This window comes from Delphinapterus leucas, chromosome 1 (genome assembly GCF_059928025.1).
Source record: "Delphinapterus leucas isolate spDelLeu-1000000601 "Yukka" chromosome 1, BTC_Dleu_Yukka2, whole genome shotgun sequence".
Lineage (NCBI taxonomy): Eukaryota > Metazoa > Chordata > Mammalia > Artiodactyla > Monodontidae > Delphinapterus > Delphinapterus leucas.
The window spans coordinates 108,286,322-108,307,644 of record NC_143129.1 but is presented as its reverse complement, the minus strand read 5'-3'; the positions used below and the strand labels follow the sequence as shown (position 1 = coordinate 108,307,644).

At 46.6% G+C, this 21,323-nt stretch overlaps 1 protein-coding gene across 4 annotated transcripts in view; it reads right to left on the bottom strand.

Annotated features, from left to right (window-relative positions):
• BCAR3 (BCAR3 adaptor protein, NSP family member) overlaps positions 1 to 21,323 on the bottom strand; it is a 156,982-nt gene that overhangs the window by 54,505 nt on the left and 81,154 nt on the right. The window contains exon 1 of one of the 4 annotated variants that reach the window (XM_022553347.3): positions 1,196 to 4,158. The exons of the other annotated variants lie outside the window; for them this stretch is intronic. Within the exon in view, the coding sequence (XP_022409055.1) occupies positions 1,196 to 1,279 (84 nt within the window). The 5' untranslated portion in view covers positions 1,280 to 4,158. Of the gene's footprint in view, positions 1 to 1,195; positions 4,159 to 21,323 lie in introns of those variants that run through there. 4 annotated transcript variants of the gene reach the window in all.

Here is a 21,323-nt window from a genome sequence, read left to right as displayed (position 1 = left end):
GCTTTAAAATACTGTTAATGGCATGACTTCATCTGCCCCACTCTAGAACGATCCATATTTAGGCCAGAAACCACATGGTCCTCACGTCACCCCACTGGGCTCCAGGTTAGAAAGGGGCTCTTAAATCAGGGAGGAAACACTCTTAACCTATGATTGCTCACTCTCCTCCAAATTCCTTGACAAGGAGACAAAAATGAACTTGGCTGAATGGTTAGAAAGCTATTCTGAACACTCCAAAAGGGCAGTAAAATTAGAAGAAGCCTCTCCTCTTCATATTCACTGTCTATTTTTCTACAAAGGGCTCTTTCTCCCTGTAACAGGATCTGCTATGAAATTTTCCTGTTGTAGCTTTTTCAATGGCACCAAATAAGTCAGTCCCTTAGGAGAGGGAGCTCTGCTGTCAGGGTGGAAAGAATTCCTTGAGAGCTTTCTGATTCCTATTTCCCATGAATAAATGAGGTCCTTAGTCATGCTGGGGCCGACAGGATTTTTCCAAGGCAGACAAGCCCCCAGATCAGTGACAGCGTATACTAAATGGAATTCTTAGTTGTTGTCACAGGTGGGCAACAGAACAGAGGCTTCGTCTCGATTTAGTCAAATGAGGTTCTTTGAATATTTTCATCAAAATAAATAGTGTATTGACATATCACCTTTGGTATTGATGTCTTGTAACAAAGGTTAAGAATGGGAGCATTCTTTAAATTAAAAAAGAAAAAAGACAGTTCTGAATACGGAAACGTTTTGGAACGTGACTGCAATTTGAAAGGAGATATTTGGTGGTTTTTGTACTTATATACCTTACTGACATAATGGAACAGCAGGGTAAGTGGAGAGAGGGGCTCAGCCTTCATTACAAACAAGGGGGGAGAGAGAGAGAGAGAGAGAGAGAGAGAGAGAGAGAGAGAGAGAGAGAGAGAGAAAAGAAAAATAGTATTGAGCTACCTTGGTATAAAATTTCAGCCCAAGGAAACTGAAAGCCTCTTGAAAAACAGAGCTTCATCCTAAAGCACAGACAAGGAGCTCCCTTCTGTGTGTCCCGATTCTGCTTCCAGAGGAGACACACCACTAGGGGCTTATGAAGATCCATACGTCAAAGTCAGCACCTCTGTTTTTACAGCCAGCGGGCTGCAAACTTTTCTAGTGCTTTCAAGGCCCCCCCCCAAAGAATTTTAGATGTACCTTATCTCACACCTACCTTTACTCCAAGGAAAGACTTGCGGTGATAGAAGCAGCACAGAGCAGCCGAGAGGGCGTGGAAAGCATTGCATTCCTTAGGCATCTTTCAGTCTTCAGTCCCTGGACCACACACTTTCTTCAGGGTTAAAGGAGAGGGGGCTTGAGGCGCGAGAGCTCCAGTCCCGCTGCAGCAGCTATGCTGCTCCAGCCCGCGGGCCGCAGGGGAGTGAGAGGCTCCTTCTCCCCGGCCGGGCTGGGACTTTCCCTCTCCGCTGAAGCCAATACGATCCACTCGCTCAATTCTGGCAGGCGGGTGTCCAGCCTGCCATGCACACAGTGCCAGAAATCCTCATGTGACCAGACTCACTTTCTGATGAAATTCTAACCTCTTTTAGAAGAGGCTTTGGGCTTTAGCTGTCCCCTCAATTTAGAGACCCAGCAGAAATCATTATCCCCCCAGGCAGCCTTTCCTCCCCAGGGCTGAAGTCACCAGGCAATCTGCTCCTAGAGGCTCTGTCTGTTTGCTTGTCGCCCCAGCACCTAGGAGTTCAAGAAGCACACATCACACCACCTTGTGATGAGACAGAGGCTCCTTTGAGAAAAGGACCCAAAGGCGAACTGGGTGTGACTTTCCCCTAGGAGCAATCCTAGAAGTCCCGAGAAACCCGGGCAGGATCCCCATCCCACTCTCTCAGCCACCCCCAGAACTGTTTATTTTTAATTAGGATGCTCCTGGCAGCCAGTTTGCAGCTGATAGCGTTGGCATAGCCATCACTATTGGCAAAGCACTGTTGCCCTTAGGTGTTTAATTAGCAAGTCTGTCAGCTAACACCCTGAGCGGCCTGTGCCCTCCCCACCTGGCTGTGCAGCCTGTTGGGAGGATGGGGGACAGGCTACATACCCTCTTTTGATCCAACTGTTTGTTCCACTCTCCTCCTTCACTTTAAACGCTTCACTGTAATTGCCCATCCTGCCTAACCCAGATCCAGCGCGAGAACCTCACGTCCAATATGCCACCAAGCGCCACCAAGCGATTCTCCAGCACTAAGGGGCCTTTACCCCTACCAAGAGCCTCCCGACACCTTAGGGAAAAGGAATTGCTTTTCTTCTTTCAATCCAGTCAGGGTGGATTCTCAACAATTCTGTTTTTTTTTTAATTTTTAATCAAACCCAGGTTTCTGCCTGTAGCGCTTCCTCTCCTACCGTTCCAAATATTAACTTTCTGTGGCTTCGGCCACTCAAAAATGGAATGTGTCCTGAAGCTTTCTAAAACTTCACACAGGCAGAAACTTGTAATGAGGAAGAAACAGAACCTATTCAGTCCAGAAAGGAACAACACCAGATGAGGCATGAGGGAGGTATGAGAAATATCCAACAGGATTAGTGTCAAATCCTCAGGAGGCCTCGGCCTTTGGACTAGGTCAAGTCAGCCTGTAAAAATAGAGAACTGTTTGTTCAATCCCTGGTGTGTGGCTTCTGTGCTTAAATTAAGGCTCTGGAGAGCGGTAGATCTCACACTCACCTCAAGGGGCAGAGGCTCAGCCTAATAAACACCTCTAACGTGGGGATGGAGCTACAAAGAGCCTGTCATCACAGGAACAACCAGGGAGGCTGACTTCCTTTCTGCTTCCTCAACTGGCTCCCCACCCCCCATGATTCTGGGGCCCAGATGTGCAGCCCTGGGTCCTGGGAAGTCCACCTGAGACCTTGGAAGCAAGCACCAAGGGTGGTAGAGTTCACGGGGTTTTTGAGCTGGAGGGGCCCTTGGAGATGGTCCAGTTGGTGGGTCGATACTGTCCCCCAAGGTCCATGAACTGGACCCATGAGGAAGCATTTTCTCTGTTTGCCCTCATTTCCATTAGATGGGGTTCAAAGAGTAAGTCAACGTGAGCAGCCAGGGCCCACGGCCCCAGGAGTTTTATGGGGATGACTCATCAATCAGGCCAATAGCCACCAGGTAAGGGGCCCAGTTTGCACCTGCTGTTCCCCTTTGACAGGAAGTGACAAGCTGTGTCAGAATAAGAAACTCCCGGGACTTCCCTGGTGGCGCAGTGGTTAAGAATCCGCCTGCCAATGCAGGGGACACGGGTTCGAGCCCTGGTCCAGGAAGAGCCCACATGCTATGGAGCAGCTAAGCCCCTGCGCCACAACTACTGAGCCTGTGCTCTAGAGCCTGAGAGCTACAACTACTGAGCCCGCGTGCCACAACTACTGAAGCCCACGTGCCTAGAGCCTGTGCTCCGCAACAAGAGAAGCCACCGCAATGAGAAGCCCGCGCACGACAGCAAAGAGTAGCCCCCAACCGCCGCAACTGGAGAGAAAAGCCCCTGCGCAGCAGCGAAGACCCAACGCAGCCAATAAATAAGTAAATAAGAAGAAACTCCCCAAGAGGCTAGCATCCCCGGCTCAGAAAAAGGGAGGGAAGCAGCTCCTTAAATCCTGCACAGAAATTCAGTGAGATTAGTCAGCCAAAGCCTCTGAATTCTGATACCCTACCCACAGAAAGACTGAATGAAGTGCATTCTTGAAAGAAAATATACTTAAAAAAACTCAGACATGTAAATTACATAGAATTACATAGTCAAGTGCTCCAGGGCCAGGTAAAAGCAAAGCAAAAGACAGGTCACTGCAGAATCACAGCTCTTGTCACCTGAGGCTTTCCCTGTTGACTCTAAAAAATGTCTCCATAATGCACGAAGAATTGGTTCTGTCAGGATTAAACAGTGAGCTAATCTTATTAGGTAACTGTTTCCTAAGCACTTTTTATTTTTTTGTTCCACACAAAAAATAATTTCTAAAGCAGCACTCAAAGGTTTTAATCAATTTCCCCCTGAAATGGCCAAGGAGAGAGACTAAAATAACATGTTGTTATTGCCACTAAAGATGACAGTTGCATGAATTCGTAAAGTGCCCTTCACTGACTTATGTTTTTTGATGTCTCCCATCCACACCGATCAACTCCCCCCCATTCTCCCCACAATGATGATTCTATTCTAGTTACAAAGAAACAGAGGACCAGAATGGTGTGTCATGCAGCAGAGGACAAAGGACCAGGAACTCCAGCCTGTGCTTTTGCCAGAACCTGGTATCTGATCACCAAATATGAGATTTTTTTAATGTCATATAATTAAACCGGTTACTGACACAGCCCCATGAAAAAGAGTTGTGACCTGGGGTAGGTGGCCATCGTCTGATGATTTGGTACATGTGATCTAGGGCCAGTCAAAGTTTGTATTCAGGGCTTTCTAAACACCATGCTCTTCTGGGGACAGGGGTCAGCATCTCTAATGCAACCCCAGGGACTGATGGAGGCGGGGTGGCCGGGAGCAAGCAGCACAGAGCTCTGGGAAAGCGCTGTGCTCTCCAGCGCCCCCTCTGGCCTCCTGGGAGGCTCACTCCTCTGAACCAAGAAATACACCTGTGAGAAAAGCCAAGGCTGCGCAGCCAGGTGAACCCTTGAAGAAAATCCTCATGACCTCCCGTCAAATGTTGCCCACCCTGTCTGGGAATAGGGTTAAAGCAGACCAGAGGAAGGCCCCTGCACAAGCATTGCCATCAGTGCCATTTTTGCCTTGGGCAGCCTTAATATTAACCTGCCCTATTTAGTAACCATGGAAACAGGGGGTGCCTGCCAGTCATATTCCACAGACAAGTTCTTCTTGTCAGCAGCAGCCCTTGGGCTGGGAGGGGCTGAGAGGCGCACCGAGTCCCTTTCCCAAAGTGCCACAGTCCGCACTAGAAGCTCAGCCTCCCCGTGAGGTAGACCCTCTCTCCAACACGGCATGGGGTGGGGACGAGGTCTCTGAGGAGGAAGATGTGCCTACCAGGTACCTGCTTTTCCCTGTTTCAGGGAAACCGAGAAAATAAAGCTGCCCACGCCTCCACTCCCCTTCCCAGGGCCAGCCCGGAATCAAGGCATCAAGCCTTAAACAACACCAAGGTGCTCTCGGTCACTGTCAAGCAGCCCTGCAGACAGTGATCCAAGGCCACAAGGCCCAGCTGGTCTCTGCCCACAGGGGACACACTCGGAACATTAGTCAAGAGATCAGCACAAGTCTACATGGTCAAAACAGCTCCACCTTTGGGGCAACTGCTGGGACGCCTCACCTCCCTAGAAAGATCCATCCTTCCTGGCTTTTTGCCTCCACTAAACCCCAGTGATCTGGCGCTCAGTGAACAAAGACGGCTTTAAGGAGTTAGGGAGTAAGACATTCCTCCTGGTGCCCTAGAAGCAGGAAGATTAACCCAGACTGGCCCAATCCTAAGGATCCGAGGCCGCCTTCCGCAGGCCCTGCTCCCTGAAGAGTGTCCCGCCTGGGGGGCCCTGGGCTGCAAAGGGGCGCGTTTATCAGCAGCCCTGCTTCCCTGCCACCAGCTTGTCTGCGTGATTCTGATCACAGTAACCAGGAGGTGAGGTTTTAGGGGAGGAGGTCGGGCATCTGAGCACCTGCCCTCCCATAAAAGCCACAGGGCTCGAAGAGAAGGGCTGGGAAACCGCTGAGGGAGGAGGACGCCGTCAGGAAACAGGTCACCTCCTCCTCACGCGAGACTCAGCAGCTTCACAAGCCGCCAAAGACAATTCAACACATTTTCCTATATGCAAACACAATTTATTTCCTGCTCCAAAAGGGGATGCAAACTGGACGCGGCGGGAGGAGGGCAGGAAGTGCCGGCTGAGCTCTTAGGGCCGGGTTGTGTGTCGCTGGAGAACACAGAGGGTGCATTTACGAGCCTTTGCTGTACGCCCCTCCTCTCGCTCTGACGGTTCCCCCAGATTCCTCAAGGGGATGAAAGAGTATGGCTGTTAAGTGGTCTCTATCCGGAAGCGGTATTGATCTGCTTAGCACATAAAGAGAGACCAAGGACAGTATTCACAAACAGATTGCTCCCTACCGAGCCTTCCATCCCCTCCACAAATTTGTTTCTCTAACCGGCTATTAAAATTGTATAACTGATAACATGAAGCAAAATTAGGTGAGCATCCAGCCCTGACTGCTTTCTCGCGCTGCCGCGTACAATCCCGTCCCATACATCCCTCCACCACCACCGCCACCTATTGCCTGATATCACCCCAGAAATCCTATATTATGCAAGCTCAATTTTCTATTTTTAGCATTACGGCCAAATTAAAAGAACATGCACAGGGCGTAATTCCAGCCTCTCAAACAGCAGACTCAGACTTTCTGGCGGCCTCAGCCTGCTTTGAGAGTCTGTGAAAACCACGGACCCTCCTCTCAGAACAAAAGGCACATATTGCAAAGTTTTACATATAATTTCAGGGGATTCCTTGTCTCCGGAAGCCCAGTCTTACACCCGTGGGAGTCGTACTCATCCAAGATGATCCGCCACCCACCTCCCAAGCTTCCTTCCATTCTACACCCGCTGTGCAGGCGACACACCCAGAGCACTCATTTGTTCTCCTGTCATTGTAGCGCCTAGGCTTTCTTTGCTGTACGCTTTTCTCTTTCCCCTTCCAGCAACTAATAGTGACAGCAAAAGCCCCTCAGAGGCCCCTCCCATGCAGAGCGCCGCAGAGATGGCCTGAGGGGCATCCACGAAGCCAGAATGTGCAAAGGCTCACCAACCAGATCCAGCCGCGTGGGCTCCCATCTCGGCTGCCACGGGCTCGCCCCTCTCACAAGCACTTCTGCAAAATGACATCTGCCAAAACTGAGCTGTGAGACACATATCTGCACGTTTCAAGTGCTGCTGGGAGGCGGCAGGGTAGAGGGAGAGCCAGGGTGGGTTCAAGTCTTCATTGTACCACTAGCAAGCTGGGTGACCTTGGGAAATTTCTTAACCTCTCTGGGCCCCAGTTTCCTCCTCCAACTTACTGGGTTTTTGTGAGGATCAACAGAGATAACACATAAAGAGCCTGGCAACCCAGAGTCTAGGCACTCAGCAAACGTGAGCCTCCCTTCCCCTCCAAAGGAAGGGACCACAAAACCTGTTTCTCCGGTCCATTCCTCCTACAGGGCACATGCCCAGCTGCACCCTAAATCTCACCCAAAGGGCAGGCTATGGGACCCACGTCCTGCAAGGAGAGTGTGGACAGCACCACCCTGAGCCACTGACCGACCCCAGCTGGTACTGAGGTGACTCCTGAGCCTTGAAAGCCAGGGAACAATGAGGAGGGGTTTAAGAGGTTTCTTTAGCCTTAAAATATTTTTTAGCCTTCAGATTTTAAGACTGTGTATTAAAATTGGTTTGAATCACACTTGCTCAGATACCTAAGATGATTTTCTACTGCAGACTCTCTGTCATTTGGGGAGTTAACAGGCAGCATGTGCGTCCATAGCATCTGCCCACTTGGCCCTCACCCAAGGGGACTCCTGGGTCCACCTGCAACTACCAAGCTCTCCATGTCCCACCACTGTCCCAGCTAGTCTGACTAGGGATCCCATGGCCCCTCCTTTCCCATTGTCCCCACATCAAGTGACTGCAGAGCTGGGCTTCAGCCTATGTCCCACCTGGATGCCCTGCCTGATGCTCCTCCAACCTTTCCCCCTACCCCCTGCCTGGCTCTCCAGGTTCTTGCCCTGGGACTGGATCTTCCACGTATGTCTAGAGTCCCCAGAAGGGCCACCTCTCATGTGCCTGACTCCTTCATACTTCACCAGTCCATATTACTGGGTACTCTGATGCCAACCATTTATACAATTAGAACTGTGCCTGGGATAGCCCTTGGACGTGCCTGCCTCGCCCAGCTACCTTCTCTGTGTCATCTCTGATTCTGCTTTCTGCCTGCACCTCCTGCTCTCCAGCCCCTAATGGCAGGGATCGCCAGAGTTACAGTGCACTCTTCCAAGGCCACCACATACCCACCTCCCACCCAGAAAGGGTACCAAAGTTCTGAGTGGATGAAGCAGACTGTGAGGGATGCCTGAGAAGGCAGGAACCCTCGGACAGAGGGCAGGGTAGGCACCAGGTAAGAGGTGGAGCCAGGACTACCTCGACTCATTCCAGCCTTGAAAGCTGTGGCCAAGTGAAAGAGAAAATGATCTTAATGAATCCCTTCCTCTCTGTTTTCAAGCAAATTCCAGCCACCTGAATACAATACTTCAGTGGGAAAATATCATTTTTTCATGGTCATAAACTGATAATGGGTATCATCTGAGGGACATACCAGATAATTATGCATCCTGCCCAAAGAGCTATGAGAACCAGTCAGTCTAGGCCAGGAATTCTTAACCTCTGGTGGGATGGGGCTTCCATGAACCACTGGAAATTGTATACAAACTGCTGTATGAGTACTGTTCATTGAGGTGAGGGGTCCATGGCTTTTACCCAAGAGTCATGTGACATAACAATCCCCACTGATCCAGAAGGACTTTCAGTGGCTCCTAAAGATGTAGCTCCTGAGGGTCTTAACTTGATCTTTTTTCTAGTGGAGAGGGAAGGGCAGAGGATACCCTGGTCATCACAGACATGGGCAAAGACAGATAGCCCCCCTTCCCTTAGTCACCTTGGACACAGTCAAGTCTTGGCAGGGCTGGGGCTGGTAAGAGGAGGAGATAGAGAGCTTTGAGGCAAGCAGTGCCACTTTCCTTCCTGCTGTTGGAGTAGCTTTAAACACCTGCGAGAGGAGAACCCTTTCCCCCAGCTGGCGGAAGAGCCTGTCTGCATGCAATACTTAGTAAACGCTGAGTGAGACCCTCAGCATCCCCTCCCCAACCACAGGCTCCAGGGATGCGGTCCCTCTCATTAGACTGCAGCAGTCACAGACATCGTTCCAGCTCTCAGCCGGGCTCCTCAAAGGAGCCTTCACCACCCCATGTGCAAGGTCCCCAAGAGCCAGCATTTATACAGAGGACTTTTACCATAGTGTCTATTTAATACTCGTGCTAGGAGACACGTATTATTATCTCTATTTCACATATGAGATCAAAACAGTTCTTAGAGTTAATAATTAAAACGACTATGAATCAGAGTGGCTGGCTCTATCGCATGTGATCATGGAAGCATGGATACCACCTGGTTGCCTAGAGTACCTTATCTTGTGCAAATCCAGCAGGCAGAATTATAGCTGCTGCAAAAACCCTCTCCCTCCGACCGAGTGACAGATATTTTTGGCAACATAGACAGCTGGTCTCTGAAATATCCCTGGTCAGAAGTTCTCAACATTACTGACGGGAAAGGGCGGGACATGTACAGATGGATACTGAGGCCAGAATCTGAGGAAAGCCAGGAGGCAGCAAAGCCCCATCACACAGCTGATAAATGGAGGGCTAAGGGACAGACCATCTTTGTCGTATATGAAGATATCAGCTGGGCCCATGTCTCTACAGGAAAAGGCCGAATCAGAGGGTGAGCTGCACGGGAAGGACCGTACTGATTACCAGCTCCTTTCTTCACTTCCTAAGGCTGTCAACTGCTAAGCCCAATGCCACCTCAGAAGTGACATCCAGGCAGTCAGCATTCATGCGGGTAATAGGTTCCTTCTGTCGGTGGCTCAAAGGACAGTACAATCCCTGGCCTTCCATGTACACCCAGAGGAGTGGGAAGGCAGGGGAAGGAAGGGAGAGTTACCAGGGAGAGCAGCAAGAACTCATCTGGATCATTCTTGAGGATCAACACACCTGCCTCAGGGTTAGGCCACTTGTGACAACAGATGCAGGAATTTTTCCAAAGTCAAACTAGAAATCAAGGGGAATTCACAGCCCCTCTGCACCACCTCCTCACCTCCCACCTATAATTTCTCTGTAACAGTAGGGGAATCTGGGAATCTGCCTCCCAATTAAACTGGGAGGCAATGGATATCCAGCATATAAATAAACCAGGAGGGAGATAAGCTAGAGAAAGGTGAGTATATGACTTGAAAAGATCAAAACAAAAATATCTCTGTAAAACCTAGCATGCATATGCCAACATGTACCAGCATTTTATATATGCACCCTGAGTAGACAGAGACAATTAGAAACATAGCCTAATAGATTCGCATCCTAAAAATTCAGGGAGAAAAATGATGTAAATAGCAGACAGTGGTTATTACGTTTAAAACCTTTACCCCAGGGCATGTGTATTCATGCTTGTAATGGTTGTGAAATCCAATCAGAATACTGAACACCTGATGGTCCAGGAGTGGCCATGTGACCTAAGTTAGACCAATCAGAGTCCTTCCTTGGGATTTTTCAAACCAGAGCAGAGGTAGAGGTCCCCTTTTCCCTTTGGACCATAAGCTTTAAGATTATAAGCTTAGAATAGCCAACAGCCATGTGCCCCCAACTACATGGAGAAGTTGATCTGAGAAAATGCAGTCAACATGCTGAGAGAAGCAGATGCAAAGGGCTGAGAGTCCAGACGTGTTTTCCTTCCTGAGAACAGTCATCGACCCAGGCCACTCCGCCCCTGCCCTTCCCAGTGATAAATTTCCTAGCTCACGTCATCAGTTTGAGAGTTTACAGGTTCACCTTATCATTGTGAGATTAGGTAAACACTTGAGAGTGAAATATAACACACTGTGTTGGGCTCTGCTAGAGTTCACCTGTATAAGACACGATCCCTAAATCTGGAAATGCTAAAAAGGAGCCAACATAAACTGATGCTACACGAAAACACGTATGATACATGCCCATTAATAACAGGGTGATACACTCATGTTGCAGGGATGGGTGGATATTAATAATGTTTCATAGCCTACTCCAAGGACACTCCATTATAGAACTGGGTTGTCTTGAGTTCTCAAGGATAAAGCAGACATGAATTTGCCTGTAGGAAAAGGGAGAGGGATTCACAGAGTTAGAATGTTCTGTGCCACTGAGTATAGGTGTAAGTTTTGCTCCCACAACCAGCATCCCGCCTAGGCTACAGGAAACTGCTAATAAATGGCGCTCTCAATCCTGCTTATACAGGCAACAGCAGCATCTTATCTTCCTGGAGAACATTTCCAAAGGCTATTCTGTTTTGTAGAAAGCCAGAGGACCTGATTCAGAGGCAAAGGCTCAGACATTCCCTTACAAAGGAGAACTTTACCAGGTACGATGGATTACCTGGGAGGGCAACTCTCATGACTCCTAGATCAAAAGAAAGGAAATTTGCATCACTTCCAAATTATATTTACATCTTCCCAAATTTGTTCCCTATGTAGTCCTTAGGTGGGCACGGCCTGGAAGGAGCCACGGATCCCTGGTTCTCAGCCTGTGTGGCCCTATGGGGCATCCTTCACCCATTGCTCTTGTTCTATTCATCCCAGTGAGGAGCCTCAGCTCCAAACCTGTCTTCCAGCATCCAGCTACTGAAGCACTAATTAAAATGATGTGTCCTTGTCTGGTGGCCTCAGGACCCAGGCCTCAGTCATCACCTTCACTCCAACGCCCAGTACAATGCCAGAACATTTGAAGATAGCACAGGGATTCTCAATCTCGATCCACAAACACCTTAGAAGATGCACAGTAAGTGTGTGTGCATATTTGTAGAGACAGGTTTCTTATTCATCATATTTGCAAAAAGATAGGGGACCACCCCCTAGACAGTTAAGAACCACAGAAGCATGAGACGTGAATTGCCACATGGGGGTTGCTGTCCTCACTGGTGAACCCACCTTGCCGTCCCTGTGGCTGGATTAGGGCTGGTTCCCACTTCATCACTTAGAAGCACTTTACTCTTTTAAACTGTGACCTACCCGGGTTCCCAAACGGGAAGAGGCTCCCAAGACACAGTAATTCCCAACTTCCACCACCTGCTCTGAGTGAGCAACCGTAGAATGCTCTGCAAACTGGGAGAGAAGAGGATACGGCACTGTTCTGCTTAGGCTCCTGCCAGTAAAGACCATGGGAAGACAGAGAGGAGGAGACTGGACCACGATGGACACAACTGGACCACACAGCTCCTTTCAAAAAGCGCCCACCTGGGCCTCTGAAAAATAAGGATCCAGTTGGAGACTGGTGGCCACAGGAAACAGCCCATCAGCTTTATCATTTCTTCTGTACAAAAAGCTCTTTTGAGAGTGTGAATGGGGGCTTTATGTATTAAGTTCTCATCCACGAGCTAATAAGTATGTGAAATAGCCTCTCAGACCAGGTTCTTACAGGCTGGACACTGAGGTCATTCAAGGAACAATTAGATGCCATCTGGAGAGAGCTGGAACTCGAAGGGCCAAGTGGCATGCTCTGGTTCCCAGGGTCTGACACATCCTTATCTTCACTGACAGAAAGGATGAATGGAGTCAGCTAGCTAATCCATGCTGGGAGCAGAGAATGGGCAAATACACAGCAATTAACAAAAGCTTAAGGATCAGGGGAATGTTGAGTTCAGCCTGCCCCAAGGAAACATACCCCTCGACTGCATTCACACATCCAAGCTGAGCATCTTTGCCATAAACCAGGCATTGACCTCACCAAGCTCTGGGCTTTCATGGTTTTAACATAAAGCAATTAGAGCAGAACAGCAACTGCTGTGGCCCAGCTCTTTACAGTATATAATGAGCGAGGACTTGATCGTGTGAAAGAGTTAGTATTTACTGAGGCTTTACAATCCACTCAATTGTAAAGAACAGGCGGACAATTGTGAACCCTTATTTCTGGGATAGACCCTCAATTTTTTCTTATTTTTAAATGAAAACTGATGTCTCTTCTCTACTAATAATCAGTATTTTAAATGTAAATGCTATTGTTGAGCACGCTGGGTTTTTTCTTAGCTAGAGAAAAAATATGTATTTAGATAAACAGACAGGGATTATTTGTATCAGTGTTTCTGCAGCTTTATAACAGCTCTTTAGTAGCAGGAGACCCTCTAGGACGGCAGTGCTCAGTGTGGTCTGCAGGCCCACGGGAGCCTTTCAGGGAGTCTGTGAGGTTAACAGTATTTTCGTAATAATACTGAGGCCTTTTTTTGCCTTTTTCACTGGGTTGACATTTATGCTGATAGAGCAAAAGCAATGATGGGTAAAACTACTGGGACTGTAGCAGCAAGCAAGGGGGAGGCACCAAACTGGATAAGTAGTCACTGCATTTCTTGACCACCATGCTTTTTAAATTTATTTTTTACATATTAAAAATTAAAAATATGTATTTCTTTAAAAAATAGCCAGTTCCACTTAAGAAGTCCTTGATGAAGCAGTAAGAATTACAATAGTCTCCCCTTATCTGCAGGCAGTATGCTTCAAGACCCCCAGTGGATGCCTGAAACCACCGATAGTACCAAACCATATATATACTATGCTTTTTCCTATACATACATACCTATGATGAAGTTTAATTTATAAATTAGGTACAGGAAGAGAATATCTGAATTGCCAACATCACTACTCTTGTGCTTTGGGGCCATTATTAAGTAAAATAAGGGTTACTTGAACAAGCACTGCAATACCTTGAGAGTCAATCTGATAAAAGATGGCTACCAAGTGACTAACGGATGGGATACATTGGACAAAGGGATGATTCATGGGTTAGGCAGGAAGGAGACTTCATCAGGCTACTCAGAATGGCACACAATTTAAAACTTACAAATTGTCCGAAAAAGAAAAAAACACTTATTAGAAAAGATACATGCACCCCAATGTTCATAGTCGCGTGACTTACAATTGCCAAGATAGAAACAACCTAAGTGTCCATCAACGGATGGATGGATAAAGAAGATGCGCACGCACGCACACACACACACACACACACACACACACTGGATACTACTCAGCCATAAAAAAGAATGACATCTTGCCACTTGCAGCAACATGGATGGACCTGGAGGGCATTATGCTAAGTGAAGTAAGTCAGACAGAGAAAGACAAACACTGTATGATATATGTGGAATCTAAAAAATACAACGAACTAGTGAATGTGACAGTAAAGTAGACTCACAGATATGGAGAACAAACTAGTGGTTACCAGTGGGGAGAGGGAAGAGGGGAGGGGCGATATAGGGGTAGGAGATTAAGAGGTACAAACCATTAGATATAAAATGAGCTATAAGGATATATTGTACAACACAGGGAATATAGCCAATATTTTATAATAATTATTTATGGAGTATAACTTTTAAAAATTGCGAATCACTATATTGGACACCTGTAAGTTATATAATATTGTACATCAACTATACTTGAGTAAAACAATATTGTACCACCACATAAAATAAAACTTATGAATTGTTCATATCTGGACTTTCCAGGCCATGGTTGACTATGGGTGACTGAAGCTACGGATCAGGGGGACTACTGTATTCACTTTATTACATCCTGGCCCTTGAGTCCATGTCTCGAAATTTCTGTGTGGTGAGACGGGAAGCAGACATACAGCACTTCTCCTGCACGCCCAACACAGTGGTTGTCTCGAGGGAAAGCAATTATGCCATTAAGTTGTAGGCTGCACTAGTTGCTTTTTCATGGAATGCCATTTTTACTTCAGAGAATGTCTGACAAACAATGGTTATGCAGACACGAGTATTTATTTGGCAGACATTTTCTACAAAATGAACAAAGTGAGCCTGTCACATCAAGGAAAACAACTGACAGTGTTTGTTGCCAAGCTAAAACTTGAGCTTTCAACTGAAAATGAGAATTTTGAGAAACGTGTATTTACCACCATGAGTGGTAAATACTTTAATGATTTTTTTCATGAATGACGATAATAATGAATGTGAGTTTTGGGTATTGTATAGTGAAATATGTTAACATTTGGAAGATCTGCATATCTCAGCAAAGCAGTATTTTTCAAATGACCAATGCACGATGGTACAAAATCATGCATGGGTAAGATCCATTCACATTGCCAGATAGACCAATGGATTTTAAGGGAATAGAGTAAAAAAAAAAAAAGTTCATTGATATGATTTCAGATTCCACACTGCAATTAATCTTTATGGAACTACAACTTTTCAAGTTTTAGTATAATAACAAAGAAGAATATCTCTAATGATCTGAAAAGGCTATTAAAATACTAGTCCTAGGGGATGAGGAGTGGGCAAAATGGGTGAAGGGGATCAAAAGGTACAAATTTCCAGTTATAAAGTGAATAAGTGCTGGGGATGTAATATACAGCATGGTGACTATAGTTAATAATACTATATTGCGGGCTTCCCTGGTGGCGCAGTGGTTGAGGGTCCGCCTGCCGATGCAGGGGACACGGGTTCATGCCCCGGTCTGGGAAGATCCAACATGCCGCGGAGTGGCTAGGCCCCTGAGCCATGGCTGCTGAGCCTGCGCGCCCGGAGCCTGTGCTCCGCAACGGGAGAGGCCACAGCAGTGAGAGGCCCGCATACCGCAAATAAATAAATAAATAAATAATAATACTACATATTTGAAAGTAGCTAGCAAAGTGGATCTTGAAAGTTCTCATCAGAAAAAAATTTTTTTATAACTATGTATGGGGATGGATGTTAACTGGTCTTATTGTGATCATTTTGCAATATATACAAATATCAAATCATTACATCGTATACCTGAAACTAATATAATGTTATGTCAATCATACCTCAATAAAAAAAAGACTATTCCTCCCTTTTTGAATTACATTATCTGTGCAAGACCAGACTTTCTTTAGACTTCAACCAAAATTATGTAACACAACAGATTGAAGGCTAAAGCAGATATGAGAATCAAGCTTGTTCTATTAGACACTAAAGAGATTTGCAAAAATGTAAACCAATGCCATTCTTCTCACTAAATTTTGTTTTGGAAAATGATTATTTTTTATAAAACATGCTATTTATAGTCACATAATGGGTTTAATATTGTTATTTTAAATGAATTAAATAAACATTAAAAATTCCTACATTTTAATTTCTCATACAATAAACCAATAGCTAAAACTCACATAACAAAAGCTCTTTGGGGTCCTCAATAATTTGTAACAATTGAAAAGGGGTCTTGAGACCAAAGAGTTTAAAAACTTAGGCTCTCATATATCTAACCTACCTGCTTTACATAATTTTGATTAAGCCATAAGTTTTCAGCATCAAATCTGTGGAGTAGACTAAGGTATATAAATAGAGGAGTATCTATTTTTATAAGTAACTATCATAAAAGCACTAATGATTATCAGAGGAAATTTGGAAACAGAGAGAAATGTGAAAAATAAAACAAAACTCCTTAATTGCCAGGAAGTTAATTTTGACTTATTACCCAACACTCAATCATTCTACTCATACGTGTTTATCTTACAGAAATTCTCGCACAAATGCACACCAAGCCTTCTCAGTGAGGCAATGTATCCTTCCAGTACTGAGCTTCACGCCTCTTTTCTCCCACCCATATCCAGCCCCTCTGGAAATCCTGAGGCTCTGCCTTCATATTATATGTCAAGAATCCCTCTTCTTCACCACCCCTTCTGCCATCACGGATCCAAATCATCACCATCTCTCACCTGGACGGTCACCACGGCCTCCCATCTGATCTCCCTGCTCCTACCCTTGTCCCTCACAGTCTGCCAGCAACATACAGGCCAAAGTGATCCTGAGATGGCTCTCCATCTCACTCTGTAAAAGTTAACATCTTTACTGGGACATCCAGGCCCTGTGCAACCTGCCTCGTCCCCCTTCCTCATTCTCTCACATCAGCTTTCACCACTCTCCCTCAAGGCCACACCCTCTGGCCCCACTGGCCTCACAGCTGTTCCTGAGTGGAAGAGGTGAGCTCTGGCTTTCACAGCCTTGCCCTTGCTACATCCTCCCCCCATCAGACACCACTCTTTTTTTTTTCCTTTTTTTTGACCACGAGACTTGCAGGATCTTAGCTCCCCAACCAGGGACTGAACTCGGGCCCTTGGCAGTGAGAGTGTACAGTCCTAACCACTGGACCGCCAGGAAATTCCCCAGACACCACTCTTGACTTGCCCCTCCACTAGAAAGTTGCCCTCTGGGTGAGGCCTTCCCTGGCCACCCTACTTAAATTCAACGTCCCCTTAACTCCAACATTTCGCGGTTCCTTCCCCTGATGAATTTTTTTCAGCTCAGCACTTACGTCTACCGAACATGGTGTACTCGGTTGTCTTCTCTGTCTTCTCACCATTCCACCCCATAATATAAGATCCATAGAGGCAGGGACATTGTTTTCTTCACTGCTGTATCCTCAGGCCCTCGAACAGTGACCAGCAGATGGCAGATACTCAATAAACATTTGTTAAACGACTATGCCATATATAACAAATATGACTATATTTGTTAAATAACTGCAAAACTGTTTTTAACAAGAATCCAAATGTCAGTAGGAAATTGGTTAAATATAATTGTATTTCATACAATGGAATACTGGATAACCATTCAAAAGAAGGAGGTAGGGCTTCCCTGGTGGAGCAGTGGTTGAGAGTCTGCCTGCCAATGCAGGGGACATGGGTTCGTGCCCCGGTCCAGGAAGATCCCACATGCCACAGAGCGGCTGGGCCCGTGAGCCATGGCCGCTGAGCCTGCGCGTCCGGAGCCTGTGCGCCGCAACAGGAGAGGCCACAGTGAGAGGCCCACACACCACAAGAAAAAAAAAAAAAAGAAGGAGGTAGACCCACATGTTTAACAGGGGATGATGTCCAATGAAAAAAGGAAGTTGCAAAGCAATATGTAGTTATACACAATTTTTGGCAATCAATCAAATTGTTCCCCAGCTCAGCATTCTTGCTCTCTTTAACCGTTTGACCATCTCAGAATTTCCTAGGAACACTTGAAGTTTCCTCACCCTTCCCATTCAATAAATATGAGAGTCCCTACTCTTCCCAGAAGACTCCGCCTGCTGTTCTCTCCTGCCACAGTCAGCCTGGGCACACACTTTCCCGCATGCTGGGGTCTCCCCATCAGTCTCTAACATGTTGATATCTGTCTTCTGCCTCACCTAATACCAGCTTCCTTCCTGTCAAGTCACCATTTTTTTCAGCTGTCAAGTCACAATTCAAATATAATTTTTTCCAAGAAAACTTCTTGGTAATGACATGTGAAACTTCAGATCGATGCCAACTCCCCCTCAAAATGCACATGCAGTATTGCAGCGTCTTAGAGCTGTTAGTCCAAGGACGTTAGACAATTAATTCTAATAATAAAATGCCTTGACAATTTTAATGTCTTATATGGAGCTAATGAAAATGACTTGCCTTCTTACATAATTTAAACACAGACCTTAGTTCTGAGGTTGTAAATATAATGCTATGCCACACTCTTACATTTAATATTGAAAGCTCCCAGAACACACAGAAACTGTCTCACAGCCAAAGTTGTGCTGTTGTGTCATTCAATTACCACTAGAGGGCAGAGCTTAACAGCAAACGATTCCAATGCTGAAGAGCCTGGCCTCTCATTTGCGGGTTGATGAGTTACTGGGACCTCATAGCTGATAACAAGATCCCTGAGCTGAGGATTGAGAGATCAGAGCCATAGAGGTTGCCAGAACCACTTTTTAAAAGTGTATACCTCTGGGCTTCCCTGGTGGCGCAGTGGTTGAGAGTCCTCCTGCCGATGCAGGGGACACGGGTTCGTGCCCCGGTCCGGGAAAATCACACATGCCGCGGAACGGCTGGGCCTGTGAGCCATGGCCGCTGAGCCTGCGCGTCCGCAACGGGAGAGGCCACAACAGTGAGAGGCCCGCGTACCGCAAAAAAAAAAAAAAAAAAAAAAGTGTATACCTTTGCCTACTTGTGTGAGTATTTAAGATGACAACAGTGATTCTGTAGTTTTTATACTATACCAGGTTGGCAAGAGAAGATAGAGTGAGGTTAGGGGTGGGAACCTCCTTGCTGTCATGAAATAAAATCACTGAAGAATTTCTGGAAAATGTTTAGAGATCTGTGTGTGACTTACTTCAGGAAACTTAAAGATCTTTGGGACAAGCTCATTCCCTCGCCCCTGAATTTCAATGCCCTTCCCATCTGGCTGTATATGGTCATCAGTCAGCCAGTCAGTTACTAAATATTTATTAAGAGGACAAGAAAGGGTCCTTGCCCTCAGAACTCACATTCTAATGAGGAGCGGTTATTGTTGTATTTAACTAAGCAAATAGAATTTGGCACAGGTGCTGTGAGGATAATACTCAGAGTAATGAGGCTGCGGAGGCTGCTTTTAGCAGGGGGCTCAGGGAAGGTCCCTCTGAGGCAGTGAAATCTGAGTGGGGATGCACCAGCCACCTGAGAACCAGGGTGACAACTACAAAACCAGCATTTCCAGAATGCCATCTACCTATCAGGCACTGTGCTAACAAATTTGTGTGCATCAACTCCTTTAAGCCCTACATGCTCCCATTTACTGTTAAGGAAATTGAGCTCCAGAGAATTTCAGAAACTTGCCCAAAGTCACACAACCAAGAAATGGCTAAGATGGGGCTGTGCCTCTGTATTAGTCTCCTAGGGCTGCTGTAACAAATTACCACAAACTGGATGGCTTTAAAATAGAAACATATTCCCTCACAGTTCGGGAGGCTACGAGTCCAAAATCAAGGTGTCGCAGGGCCACACTCTCTCCGAAGGCTCTAAGGTGGGACCATTCCTTGCCCCTTCCTAGCTTGTGGTGGTGAACACTGGCAATCCTCAGTGTTCCTAGGCCTGTGCACACATCAACCCCAATCGCTGTCATCACATGGCATGCTCCCTGTGTGTCCAAATTCCTCTCTTCTTATAAGACACCAGTCATTGGATTAGGCCTACCCTAACCCAGCATGACCTCGTCTTAATTTGATCACATGTGCAAAGACCTTATTTCCAAATACGGTCACATTCACAGGTACTGGGGGTTATAGGACGTCAACACATCTTTTGGGGAACACAGCTCAACCCATGACAGCATCCAAGCACCCTCTTCAAACCACTCAGCTGTTCTACCTCAAAAGAACCTTCCAGGCTTGAGGGAAAGGCAAAGACCCGGAGGCAGCAGGAAAAACCAGCATGGAAAAGTTTGTGAGCAAGGTGGATGGCAGGAGATGAGCTTAGAGGTGAACAGGCCACAAGAGGATGGCTGCGAAGTCCTGTTATAAAGCTGAGTCTGGTCAGAGGCCATAGCTTCAATCCCTGCTTACATGTTAGTTCTCCAGTCTCTTCACCAACTCTCGTACTATTGGGGATCTCAGAGGAGTCCTCTTCCTTCAGCCAAGGATGAAAGCTGCAGCACAGAGCATGAATGTGAGCCTGCCGTTATTCCACTCACAGGCCACACCGGGCTCCCTCAAGCACCTCCAGAGGGCAGCTCCAGGGTCTGACCTTGATTCAAACCATCAAGTTTAGAAGCCTAGGGGGAATTCACTTCTGACTTGGGACACTGAGAAAACACATCTCAGGCTGTACTGGCAGAGCAATATCTGGCCTGAGGAGTTATCCAGACAAGCCCCAGGCAAGAGCAGTCAGGACTCAAGCTATTTCCACACACCTGTTCACCCAGAAGAGCTGAAGATGCTAACGCGACAGGAGAGATGCTGCTGCTCAGAGCAGACGGGTCTACCTGATGGGATGCTGAGGTGTGTCCAGATCACGCAGCGTTGCAACAGCATTGTCTCTGTGATTGTGCAAGATCATACAACTTGCACAAGGACTCACTGCTGTGTCATCGGGCAAGGTCAAGGTGATGTCGATGACTCACAGCTGCATCATGGAAGAGGTAGCATGGAAAGATGGGATTTTTTGTGGAAAGCCTACTACGTATCGTTCAGAGGAAAAACAAGGACAGTGTATGTGCATTCACTCTAGAGCAGGGGCCTACAAAACTTTTCTGTAAAGGGACAGATAGTAATTAGTTCAGGCTCTGTTCTGTCACAACTAAACTCCATCATTATAGTCAGAAAGTGGCAATACATCAGTGAATGGATGTGGCTGTGTTTCAATAAAACTTTACGCACATTGAAATTTGAATTTTACAACTTTCACATTCTTCTTTTGATTTTTTAAAAACCCACTTAAAAACATAATATCCATTTTCAGCTTGTGGGCCTACAATAGACAGCAGGCCACATTTGGTCGCAGGCTGTAGTTTGCCAACTGCCCACCCCACACCCCTTCCCCAGGCTAATGATATCCCCAGCTGCTCATGAATTAACTTAATGTCATTGTGGTAACAAGGTCTCCAACTGGAAATCTCCTTTCCTCCCCTAAAATCCTTACTGGCTTTTGGCAAGATGCCAGGCATTGTGTGAACTCTGGAATTGCCCGTGGCTTCCTCTCTGTCACCACCTCCATTTAAGTCCTGCCGGGAACTGTCAACACACCTTATAAAACAGCTCTTAATTCTATCTCTAAAAGGCCTCTGGCACCTGCCCT